This window comes from Fistularia commersonii, chromosome 14 (assembly GCF_037954325.1).
Source record: "Fistularia commersonii isolate RoL2024-O1a breed Wild chromosome 14, RoL_Fcom_v1.0, whole genome shotgun sequence".
NCBI lineage: Eukaryota > Metazoa > Chordata > Actinopteri > Syngnathiformes > Fistulariidae > Fistularia > Fistularia commersonii.
The window spans coordinates 7,861,998-7,874,992 of NC_141297.1; the positions used below are offsets into that span (position 1 = coordinate 7,861,998).

The 12,995-nt window shown below is 41.4% G+C and overlaps 1 protein-coding gene across 1 annotated transcript; it reads left to right on the plus strand.

Moving 5' to 3' along the window:
• The first annotated feature begins 371 nt into the window (after positions 1 to 371).
• zfp64 (zinc finger protein 64 homolog (mouse)) lies at positions 372 to 7,464 on the plus strand. Its single transcript, XM_086159835.1, has 6 exons — positions 372 to 573; positions 1,396 to 1,569; positions 1,645 to 1,791; positions 3,839 to 3,901; positions 4,011 to 4,262; positions 4,849 to 7,464. Exons 1-6 carry the CDS (start codon positions 552 to 554, stop codon positions 6,048 to 6,050), a joined length of 1,860 nt encoding a protein of 619 aa, XP_086015961.1. The 5' UTR covers positions 372 to 551; the 3' UTR covers positions 6,051 to 7,464.
• Positions 7,465 to 12,995: the final 5,531 nt, after the last annotated feature.

The window sequence follows — 12,995 nt, forward strand, 5'->3', positions numbered from 1 at the left end:
GAATAAAACATCTGATAAGAATAAGAATAAGATCAACTTTATTGATCCCGAAGGAAATTGTTGTGCCAGAGTTTCAAGTAAAACATAACAATAATAAATAATAGTAGGAAATTGTATACAACGATGACAAAAAATGGTCAGTGTCCTCAGAATTCACATAATGTAATGATGGGTCTTAATAACCTTTACAATCAATACATGTTTATTCATAATTTAACGTATTTTAACTTTAGTTGTTTTTTTTTTGTTTTTTTTTGTATTTAAACTTTAGTGGCTGTTGAATTAAGGGGTCATGAGATTAAATTCGCGCATGCGCAGCTCTTCCTGCCGTAAACCCCGTCGAGCATGTCGCGAAGCCGACCAGCGTCGGTTGTCACCGCAGCAGGGAACGGCGAGCATGTCGGCGTCTCACTGGCGGGGGAAGGTGTGTTCGTCGCCGGCTTTTTGGTCCGAATGTTGACGCGCGGCGGCTGGATGTCACTACGAACGCTGTCTGGAGCTTCCGGGGGACCCGAAAAATGAGCTGATATCCGGCCGGGGGAGCTGGAAACATGGCAACATTCACCGCGGAAGGTAGAGCCCACAGCTAGCGTCCGGAGAGCCGACAGAACTTCGCCTCGTCTCTTCATTAATGTGTTTTAAATGTTTATAAAGAAGAAGAGAACTAACAAATATAAGCCATATTTCAAATAACATTTCCAATTAAAAGCGTATCTCCGTCTCGCAGAGTTTGTTTACATCGCAGCCCATTAGCATTCATTCAGCTTGAAGCTCAAACCAGCTGGATTTGGTTTCACCTGCATATAATTTGGTCCTTTATGTTACTTTAAATGAAATTTAAACCCGAGATGGAAGAGGTTTTGGAGATTCAATTCTTTGATTAAGTTATTTAAATTATTTTTCGATTTTTTTAGTTTAATTGTGCCCAAAAAAATCTGTACAAATTCTCCTGATGTCTTCAAATACTTTATGAGAAGAAATAATTTTTATCTTTATCACTTAGTCCCTTTTATTGTTTTTATCTTTACTGTTTGTTATTCTCTTATATTTTTCTGAAAAAATACTACTCTCTCTTTTAATTTTTTTTAATCCAATAAAATATATTTTGTATATATGTATATGTCTGTACACTGTCTTTGAGCGTTGAGTAAAGTGCCTTAAATAAAATGTATTATTGTTTATGCCATAATTATAATTTTTCATTGATCGTTTAACTTGAGCTTTAATTGTGTTTAAATTCTTTGTCATCTTTCCTCTTGCGTTTTGAAATTGTTTATTTTAATTTCACTTTATTGATCTTATGGTGATCATCCAGGCGATCTCACCCCTGGAATATTTCCTCTCCCGTGTGAATGATGATGAACTGATGTGATTTACGTTTCACTTCATATGAAGTCACTGCAGGTCAGTCCGTTGTGGTGGAGGTCAGCCCGGACATCCACATCTGCGGCTTCTGCAAGCAGCAGTACAACAACTTCGAGGTATTTCTTGCCCACAAGCAAAATGGCTGCTCCCTGCCCACATCGGACCCGGCTGCAGTCTCTGCGGCAGCGGCCTCCACCCTGGCAGGTGAAGCACTGTCAATTTCTCTGCAGGATCCTGTTGTCCGTAAAAAGCCAGACCTTGCTCCGTCTCTGTCTTCAGATCCAAATGCAGAGTTCGTGCTGGAGGAGACATACCAGACCTGCGTGATGAGGGGAGTGAAGAAGATCCTGACTAAATCACAAAAGACGCCCTCTAAGAAGCTCAAGCCCGCCATCGCCTCCAAGAGACACAGCTGCTCCTTCTCAGGTCGGTGCCAACAAGGGCGTTTCTCACCACAGGGGGTCAGGCACAAAGTGCATCACTATATGTGAAGGCTGAGGCATTTACCAATACAGGTGATCCTTGCCTCAACTTTAAAAGAAGTCGGCCAGGCTGCCCGCCACTAGGTAGCCCACCAAAAATCATGGAAAAACATGAGCGAGGTGTGCGTGTTGTCGACTTATCCACGAAGAGATGGAGAAGTTGTTGTTGGTTAGGTACCATGACCGAGAGCATCCTCATTCAAACCCAATCGGGCATGGTTTGATCATTTGAAGCGACAGAGGAAGGACTGGCCTTCACTCTGTTGCTTTATGAAGTTTAGCGATAAAGTGTGGCATCGGATACAAGTTACATTTAGCAATACATTGTAGCATTAAGTGTGCAGTGGGTAAGTTAAGTGATAGAGCACAAAATGAAAAACTCCTCTAACCTCTGCCATCCACCAGTATCTTTGTCCGATCTTCAAGGTTATTTCACTTAATAAAACCAGCTTATTTGTTTATATTCTCGTTTATTATGCATTATTATTTTTTGATACATGATATGTTATTTATTGAGTACATTTTCCCTATTTAAAAACAGCCAACAAACTGGGGGCTGTAACTGATTAACAGCGTTCTATTCATATAAATGGGGAAATTTAATGTGATATTAGTGCAAATTGAGTTATGAGCTCAGTTACAGATTTTAAACATAGAAAATAATGACATGTTTCACAGTGATATAGATTGTCTACGTTCATCATGCTGAAATGATGAAAATTTAAAAATTGTGGCTTTTAATTACAAATCCCCCGGAACGGCACTATGCCATTACGTAACAATCCAGAAAACATGTTTTCGACATTGTTCCAGTGATTTTTATTCCAGTTTTCCAAAAATACAAAAATGTGTAAAGTGGGAATGCTTGATGCTGAAAAGTGCAGGGGGGTTGATGCAAATTCTGCAAGTGGTCAACCTTAGGAATTGCAAGTGTGACATCGCTCATTGGGGCCCCAAGTTTATTGTCATATGTACAGCGTGGAAACATGTTTCCCTGTACAGTGAAATTCTTACTTTTCTGCTCACAGTGCATTTGGATTTGTATTGGCAATGACTAGGTATTGTAAACTATATAAAGAATATGACCAGTGTTGGTAGTGCAAGTAAAACATCGAGTGCAGCTTGGTGTGCAACTCACAAAGTGCAGGTGCAACAGTGAGAACAGTTAAAAGGCAGTAGTTCCACGTGCACCACCTGACCGTCTGCTTGGTGTTGCAGGACTAGGTGAGGTCCTCGCTTACGTGGACAACCAGGTATTAAAAGCTGCTCACCCTCTCTACCTCAAAACCTCGGAGGAACAGTGGCTGATGAGGTCTCCTCTCTTTCCTCGTGTTCAGACTTATATTAAGAAAGAAATTCCTGAAATAACCTTTTCAATGAGTTTCCTGATTTGATTTGTTTGGTCCAAAAACATTTGCAGAGATCTGAATCAGTGCAGGATGGAAAGATTTTAACTTCAGAGCGCTGGGTGATGCCACCTGACGTAATTGGGCCAAAGCAAAAGGTTTTCATCCTTGTTTCTTGGCATCATGTGACCCAGAGTAGCTTTTTTTCATAGTTAATGGAAAGAAGTCCTGCCCGTGACTTTGTGTCCAGCTGTTTGACATGTCTGTGTTGACTCTTAGTCCCTCTTTGGTGACAGCGCACACTTTCATGCACACAAAAATCCGTGTGTCCATGTTTGACCTTGTCTCCCACAGACAGTTATTCGTCATCCCTGTAAAAGACGCCTCTTGAAGGATGCGTGGGTTAGCCTTTTGCTTTGGTTCGTTAGTATTTGGCCCAAAACACACACGAGGATTAGTGTAAGGACTTTAGCAGGACCTTTGAACCTGGCACCCGGACCCGCGATCATGTGACGTAATTTGGCAGCACCAGGGGGGGATCGGTCCATGGCTCTGACATTTCAAGCCGCAACGAGACCTTTGGCCCAGGGAACAGCCCAAAGTAATCATGGCGGCCAGGAATTCTGAAGTGTTTCATCTTTGCAGGATGCACCTTTAAGACCCAGTATGGCCAAAAAGACATGGAGCGCCACCTGAAGACCCATACCGGTACGTGGGTGCCAGCGGGCCAGAGAACACAGAGCCGATCCTGCGTAGATGTTGGTGCGTTTGTTATTTTTTTCTTTTTTAAAATCCCCCTCCGTCTAACCCCCCGCAGGCGAGAAGCCATTCGAGTGCGAGCTCTGCCACAAGCGCTTCAGCCGGCGGGACAAGCTCAACATGCATAGCCGCTCGCACACCGGGGAGAAGCCGCACAAGTGCAAGCTGTGCCCGTACGCCGCCGCCGACAGCAGCAGCCTGAAGAAGCACCTACGAATTCATTATGACGAGCGGCCCTTCAAGTGTCAGATCTGTCCGTACGCCAGCCGCAACTCCAGCCAGCTCATCGTGCACCTGCGCTCGCACACCGGTACCCCGCTCTGTTTGCTATTTCCTTTGTCTGCTACTTTGTTTGCTTTGCTGGGTTTGTATCAATACAGTTACTTTATATATTTTTACTTTCGATTTTTTTTTTCTTTTTCTCTTTATTTGTCTAGGTTGTTTACATGTTTGATTCACCACTCATTCGTCTTTTGTATACTCATTTATTTATTCATGCACCGGTTTTATTTTTTTTTACTCACTCGTCTATTTGCGCGCTTGTTTGTAATTTTAGGAAACACTTGCGTGTAATTTTCTGTTCCCTTTTACTCGTGTGTTTATGTTGTTAAATTCTCTGTTCACTGTTTTTTTCGCTTATTTATCAATCTACTTCTGCGCTGGATTTATTTATACATCATTTAGCAATTAAATTATAAATTAATTGATTACATTTATTGTTAGTTGACACAACCATTTTATGAATGCAACAATTCTTCTATTTTTTCCATATTAATATACTGTTGTGGCTATTTCCTTGTTAATAAACCGATGAATTCCATCACTTTTATCCATTGACTAGGTTGATTTACTGTAAAGTTACAATTTCATGTGTATATTCTTGTGTGTCTTCCCAGGCGATGCCCCCTTCCAGTGCCAGCAGTGCGACGCCAAGTTCAAAATAAACTCGGACCTGAAGAGACACATCCGCATCCACTCGGGCGAGAAGCCATACAAGTGCGAATTTTGCGAGTACCGCTGCGCCATGAAGGGAAACCTCAAGTCCCACGTGCAGATCAAACACGGCACCGAGAACTCCTTCCACTGCACCCACTGCGACTTCAAGTGTGCCAACAAGACAGCGCTGCGGCAGCACTCCCGCGAGCATGAGCCCGTTCAGGCCATCCAGTGCTCCAAGTGCACTTACTCCTGCTCCAGCAAGGGGGCGCTCCGGGTGCACGAGAGGATCCACTCGGAGGAGCGACCCTTCAAGTGCGACTTCTGCAACTTCGCCTCCAAGCAGCGCAGCAACCTGGTAATTCACAAAAAGAAGTTTCACTCGGACAAGCTGGAGGAGGCCAGCGGCAGGAAGGGAGGTGGTGGGAAAGGCGGCGGCGGCGAGGTGCCGAAACCCACCAGCTCCCGCTATCGGGCCAAGCTGGAGGCGGCGCGAGCTTTCTGCTGTGACTCCTGCAGCGCCTCCTTTGTGCGGGAGGATTCCCTGCGCAGCCACAAGAAGCAGCACAGAGACGCCCAGCTCCGACTGTCCCCGCCGGCCCCCACCTCCAATCTGGCGGCACTGCAGGTGGACCCCCGGCCCGAGGCGCCCCTCCTCCCCGGGGACTCGCTGGCGCCGTACAGCAGCGCCCAGCTGAAGATCATCGTCTCCCCGGCCAGCGTAGACACCCAGAGCAAAGCCAACATGGTCCTGCTGAGCCCCGAGAACCAGGATGTGGTGGTCAACTCCATGATCCAGCAGGTCAACCTGCTGGCGCCTCTGCAGCCGGCGCCCACGCAAAGCACCGACGCCACCCTCGTGCCCCAGACGGTGGTGCTGACGCAGCTGAGCGCCGAGGACACCGCCAACCCGCTGCACCAGGCACTGCTGCAGACGGCCATCACGGCCCAGGACTCCAGTGGCGGGACGCAGACCTTCATCACCACCTGCGCCGAGCTGGAGGGCCTCAACGCCCTAATCCAGGGCAGCAGCACCGAGGTCACCGTGGTGACAGAGGGCGGAGCTGCCATGGTTACCACGGGGGCCACTCCCGACGGGACCGGAGGACAAGTTCAAGCGGGCAGGGAGAGCTGCGGGCGGGGACAGTGTCTCACTATGTGAGGACACTCACTCACACACACTGGCGGTGTGGTTGGACTCAAACTGCATCATAAGCTACTTTTTTCTGCCAGAAAAGAACCTTCAGGTGTAAAAATTGTCTCAAGAAAACAGCTTCAGCTTCTGATCCTTCAAGGCTCGTGTCCAAATAGGTTACTTTTTCCGTCAGTCAGTCAATCAATCAGTTAAGGTTTGTCAGTACACCTGGAGCAATCTGATACTAAGATTACCGATATATTTTCATCTCATTCAACTTCATAACGGTTCTTTGGAAAGCTGTTAGTTTTTTGGATTCTTCTTTCTTTCCTCCCAGCATGGAATCACCCTAAATGGAAAAATCACCAAATTTTGCAAGAAAAATCAAAAATAAAAAGATAAAGCTGAAGAAAGTCACGTTAAAAATCAGCAAAAATTGGCGTTGAAATGAGAGAAGTATCAACCAAAAAGGAGCAAGAAGTTACTAAAAAATAATTTTAGCATAATATGTAAGAAATTAGATATGTCAATAAAAAGTAAAGATCAAATACTTTTTTTTTTTTACAGTGACCACATTGTCACCGGGAAAGTCCTGGAAAAATCTTGAAACTAATTGTCCTCTGAAAAGGGAGAAAACTTTGTTTTACTTAATACCTTTAAAGAGCAGCACCTTGAAATCGTGAAGCGTCACGTTATCACTGATGTTCCGAAAAAACTTATCACTGATTTCCATGTCAGTTTGCTCTTTACCGATTTATTTAGTCAAACATGGATTTTCAGATTATTTCATGCTTATTTGTAATCTTATTTGTAAATTATCATAATATAACGCAAGATCTTTGGATCTTGATTGATAATTTTGTAATGTTGCTGTTTACTTCACTCTGGCTCTAACACCCCCCAGTTGGTGAAAAACAACTTTTGTACTTGTTGTTGAATCCTGGTTTTTTCAAATAATCTGCTGGAATATTCTGATGAGGGTTCATCCCATTTGTCTGTGGTGAATAAAAATGACATAAGCATCAATCAATAAATAAATGTAAAAATAATTATTTTGGAAATTCTCCATGGGAAACTCTAATATCAAAAATTGGGATTTATCTTAAAAAAAATCAACATTTATTTATATTTTTATGCTCATGTCATCTTTTTTTTTTGTATTTCCTTGGACATGGAGCCTCGATCGGCCTCTGTGAAGCTGTTGGGACTACGAAATAGATTTCAATGTTTTAGCTGCTAGACTTTAGAATAATTAATTGTTTTTTTAAGCTGAGTGGAATGATTCAGAAATGAAAGGTGATCATTTTGGATTCACTTTGGATTCAAATGCAACTTTTTTTGAGACGTCGAACAAAAAGAAAATAAAAAGTCTGAAGTGACGCAACATGGGGTGCTGTTCCACGGTTTCTCCACTAGGGGGTAGCAGACGCCAGGAGGGAATCGGTAAGTAGCAGCGTTTTATTTTACTGATGAAAAACTTCTTTTCATAAATCGAACCACTTTGTCGATGATTAAAAAAAAACATTAAATACATACATCGAGCTTTTAAGGCTCGCAAAGCCGCATTTTTCACGATAGATTTTTCAATCACGCACCAATTCTGCTCCTGCGATTTCGTCCATTTTTTTCCTCCCTTTTTATTGCTGCTGAGCGTTCGCCACTTAACGTTAGCTTGAAGTGAAGGCTGCACCTGAAAGGGACACTCCCGAGACCATCGATTTTCGGCACTAATGGACTCGATGATGCAAATAAATCAATAAATGCACAAACAAATTAATTTACAAAAAAAAGCTCCATTGTTGGTCTCGGGCGCTACGATCTCGGATGGAATAGTTGGATGGACGGTCAATTAACGTTCCCGACTTCTATTCAAAATATACTTAAGTGTCACTTTAATGTCCACCATTTTCTGTTCAATACGGACAGCAATTTTTTTATGTGAGTTTAAGGGTGAAACCGAACAAACGCTGGGTCGCCGCACTGTGACAGTCATGCAAATATACATCATGCTATCAATCGCCATGAAGGCTGTCGTGTGAACTACCATCATGCTAACAGTGGTCATTGTATTATGTCAAGTCATCATGCTAGTATGCTAACAATCGCCACAGTATTTTGCCACAGAACGGAACGTACTCGCTGGCACACACCGTTTTATCATGCTATCATGCTAGCCGTTTCAATTGTAGCTTGTCACGATGCTAACAATCATCATTGCTAGGTGTTCGGAACGTAGTAGACTTAGCGCGCTAAACTATTGATAAGGTGCAGCCTAACCTCGCGAGATTTCATTTGGCAGTTCCGGGGAAAAATGACAAATTAAAAACTAAAAAAACGTGTTGGCATTGTACACAAAAGTTTTCTTCATCCCACCAGTGTGTGCATGTGTATCAACAATAGTGACATTCAATATGACAAAACTTGAACTGGTATCCTCTTCTATTACCTATTTCAATGAATATATGGTTAATTTGTGCCTTATCATCAAGTACTTTTACAGTTGATACCTTATTTTTGGCGACCTTACTTAAGTACCCGTACCACATAGAGTATAAAATGATCGTGAGTGGCCCCCAAAACTGCAGTATATTCAGATATTCACATGTAACAATGAAGGAACCTACATCAATACTTTTGCCTGATTGCCAATTTCTTTGCTCGGTTATTTTAACATTTTACATCCCCCCACCCCCAGACAAAATCAATATATATCACATTTGTAAAACTGTCTGTAATTGTTAGCCACATTAGAAGAATCTGTATCGACACAGATAGACTTATTGATATTCTCTATCACTGTAAAGGACATTTTTGTCACGTAATGTGCCGTCATCCGTTGAGAACATCATAATGTGACTACTTTTCATTTATTTTTAATTTCTTTTAGTTTTACTTATTACCTACAGGATTTAGTTTTGGAATTACAGTGAAGTATTGGGAACACCATGCTACTGTTTGGATGAAGTTATACATTTACAAGAATTATATTTTGATATTTGGAAAATAAAATCTAAATATTAAAACTACAATGTATGAAAAGCCATAATAATATACGAAAACCCATAATAATTTATTTCATTTGTCGCCTGCTTAGTCAAAATTAGAAACACAAAAAAACATTTGGTTAAAATAAAAAAAAAAATCAAATTGCAGTAATATTTATTAATATTTACTAATTTAATGTTGATATATTAACTGCATATGTTTTAAGTAACAGATGAAATTCAATAGGACATTCATACGTTCGTTTATAATATCTATTTTTGATAGGCTATGACCATATTGTCCAGCTGTAAACAAGTACAAAAGTTAGTTTAGTGACATGTACGGCGGGATTAAATGCTGTTTCTGTGGAAATGTGTGTTTGTGTGTGTTGCCTGTGTTTCCCTGCCAAATAACAGATTTACATGTCTGAACCACAGGGATGACGATCTAGAAGTTTATCTTGTTGGATCATTTGTCTCCGAGCAAATTCATCACCTGGGTTTTTCTTCGCAGATGATTGCAAAGGGGAGAAAGACAGATTTGAACAGTTTCAGGTCAATTTCTGTCAAAAAAAAAAAAAGAAGCATTCAAAAGAGAAATTGGGAAATGCGTACATTTGAGGGACAAAACACCTGGATTTGTCAAAAAAACAACTTCATTCTAAAATCAGATCAATTTTGATTTACATTTGTCTCAGATAAATCAGGATTTGCCGAAACAATAGATTTTTTGACTTTGAGATAAATCTTTTTAATTCACAATGCAAAAAAAAAGAGAAGGAAGAAATTAAAAAAATAGCTTTTGAAATTCTGAAACAAGTTGTGAAAGAAAGTCTGGTCCTCTTGGAAGGGTTTTATTTCAAACAAAAAAACACAGGGAATTTTGACTTTCAATTGACTTTTATTGTCCTCTTTTTATTGTCAATAGTTTCTTCCTTTGATTTCAGTTTTACCATCACATTAAGGTTGAGCGCCCGTCTTCATATTGTGAGATTCCTCTCAGTTCCTTCCTTCCTGTCTTTCACTCCTTTGAGTGGGGGTCATAAACCACCACCACCACCACCCCTAAAAAAAAAGCCATTTCCAGCCGCAGCTGCTGGAAGGAGTCGTAGGCTGCTGCATCTCACTCCTGGTGCATTCAAAGCCCATCGGGACAACAGATCGCCTGCCGACCTGCATTTATTGCCTCATCAGTTATAAACGGCTTATAAACAGCGGAGAGTCCAAACGTGACCTTTGCTCTGTTTGCGCTCCCTTCGACGTCACATCAGCAAATGGCATTGAATGGCTTAATGAAATTAACTGATTGTCCGGGTATTGACACGGATTTGTTTTTACCCCGCGGGTCCTATTTTTCTTTTTTCTTTTCTTTTTTTTTTCTTCTTTTTCCCTGCCTTCTCCTCTCCCCTCCCCGCTGCGGCACTATTGACATCTTAAGTGAGTTTTGATTTCTGGCCTGACTGGAGGCTTTTATCTGGCCTCTGTTCAATTCTCTCTGTGAAAAGAAAATGCAAGTTGATAGAGGCATTTGATGAGCTGAGCGGTGGGGGAGGAGAGGGAGAGAGAGAGGGAGAGAGAGAGAGAGAATCACCCTGATTATTTGCGAAGACATTATTACGCTGTTGGAGTGGAATCAATAATGTCGCCCCTGTTTTGTAAAATAAATAATGCGGTGTAAGAATCCAACAGAAATGATAAAAAAAAGCTGGAAATGATTTACCTAGTATTCAGTGACAAAAAAAAAAAAATCACTCAAAAAACAAAAAAAAAAATCAATTGTCAATTTATGCATGAAAATACAGGAAAACAAGAAAAAAAAAAAGACTAGTCGGTTAAATTGGAAAATGATTTTTCTGAAGAATCTTTGGAAAAATGTTGGAGTTGATTCTAAAGGATGAAATCACCTCTTAAAAAAGTTTTAATGTTTGAAATCCACTTGAAATAAACTTTAAAATCACCAAGAGATGATCGAATGATTGTACAGTAAATTCAGGATTAACCGACCCCAAATAAAATCAGAGGATTCTGTATTTCCCTCCTATTTTTAGGGAGTTTGTGCAGATTTTTACGATTTGGGTCGTCCTTTTTCGGTGTGTTTGTTGACTTACGAGACGATGATGACAATCATCATCATCATCATCCTCTTCATCGTTATCATCATCATCATCACGAGGCTGATCCACAATCTGTTGTCTCATTGGGGTTTTGCAGCCTGAAGGTTTTCACACGTCAGCATTTTGCTTTGTGTCTCAGTGTGGGCGTGTGTGTATGTATTTGTGTATGTGTGTGTGTGCGTGCGTGCACCCGCTTTGTTTTCACTGTGGTTCTGTGGACACACACATACACACACACACCCACAGATACTTGTTGACACCCAGTCTTACACACTGACCATTGCCAACCATGGATTTCAGAGGTATTTTGAAAAAGACAACAGGAAACATTACTCAACATGGACTCACCTTTAGAATAATAGATGGAAACCAATAATATATACATTTTCCCAATCTGTTTCACGTTTTATAGGTCTATTTTACCCTGAAGTTGCCAAAAATGGTGAGAAACATCTAGCAGTGTTTTCCGTCTGGAAAATCCAGGAAATAGTCTGGTTCCACAAGTCAGGAATACAAAAGTGTTTTTTTTTTCTTTTTCATTTCATTCTTTTAAAAATAGAAGCTTGCCGAAACACACGAATTCTGCCGGCGGTCGCTTCTCCCCATCCACGGGAGGCCGAGGCTGTGGATGAGTGGGATGTGGAACGTCAGAACCACGTATTTACAATGTTAGAAATTCCACCGGTTTCTACAGACGCCCGTTCTTTGTTCACACACGCCTTCATCCCAAAAAACAAACATGATGGAAATCTGATCTTTACACATGCCAGCCATTGTGTGTGTGTGTGCGTGTATGTGTGTGTGTGTGTGTGCGTGTGTGTGTGTCTGTTTACTTTACTTGCTCAGAGCCTTCTCATTTCACATATATTCATTCCCAAGCAATTTGCAAATTCATGACAGAGAAGTTATTGAGCTGATATTTTATTTTTTAAATGCAGAAAGGAGAAAAAGAAATAATCTCATCTGCATTTAGTTTTATATGAGCCTATGATAGTTTAAATATTATAACCCCTTCGCGTATACAGTAAAACAAAGGAATGATAATCATAATATTAATGTCTTTTTATTAGGAATAATAAAAGTTCTGGCACTGAAATACATTGAGTGACAATTTAAAATAAAAATGAAATCAGACTTGATGGAGCGGTCTCCAGAAATTAGCTCAAAAATTAAATGGGGAAAAAAGAAAAGAAAATGAAATTTATACGTTATGCCCTAACAAGAGATACTTCTTGATGGTTACATACTCACACCCTTTCAATGCAGTATTTTTACTCCCTGGGCACAGTGCTCCCATTGTGTGATGGTGGCAGTTTTTCCACACGGTGAAGCATCCGAATCCAACCCTCCCCACCCACCCCCCCAATCCACCCCCGTCCATATTTGCTGTTTGTTTGACAGCCCGCTCCCCCCGCAGTGCTGGGGGTGGATGAGAAGGGGATGGTGATCCTTCATCTGAGGACAAAGCTTATGTTTGCAGTGACATCATAAATGCCTGCAGAGAAAACAATGGCTGATGAATTCAGAAACTTCCAGTGTCATGGAAAGTTTTTTGGGACCAGGACACACACGTGCATGCATGCATGCATGCACGCACATGCGCGCACGCACGTATGCACACTCAGCAACTCCAAAGATGAGTGCGTGTCCAATGCGATGGTGAGATTTATTCCGCATTGATTGAAAGTACATTTTTCAGTCCGTTCAAGGTCATTTCTTTCCTATTTCAAGGTCATCACCGTCCATTTCTAGGTCATCTCTATTTCGGGATACCTTACGTTCATTTCTTCGACAGATTCGTTTTCACTGATCAAATACTGATTTAATTTTAAGCCACTTTATGTAACTTTAAGGCACTTTCGGCTCATTTTAAA

Excerpts from the sequence above, each read along its gene's own strand:
- zfp64 (XM_086159835.1), top strand. The coding sequence starts at position 552 with ATGGCAACATTCACCGCGGAAG. Across the intron at positions 1,570-1,644 it reads AGCGGCCTCCACCCTGGCAG|ATCCAAATGCAGAGTTCGTG; the intron begins GTGAAGCACTGT and ends CTCTGTCTTCAG. Across the intron at positions 4,263-4,848 it reads GCACCTGCGCTCGCACACCG|GCGATGCCCCCTTCCAGTGC; the intron begins GTACCCCGCTCT and ends GTGTCTTCCCAG.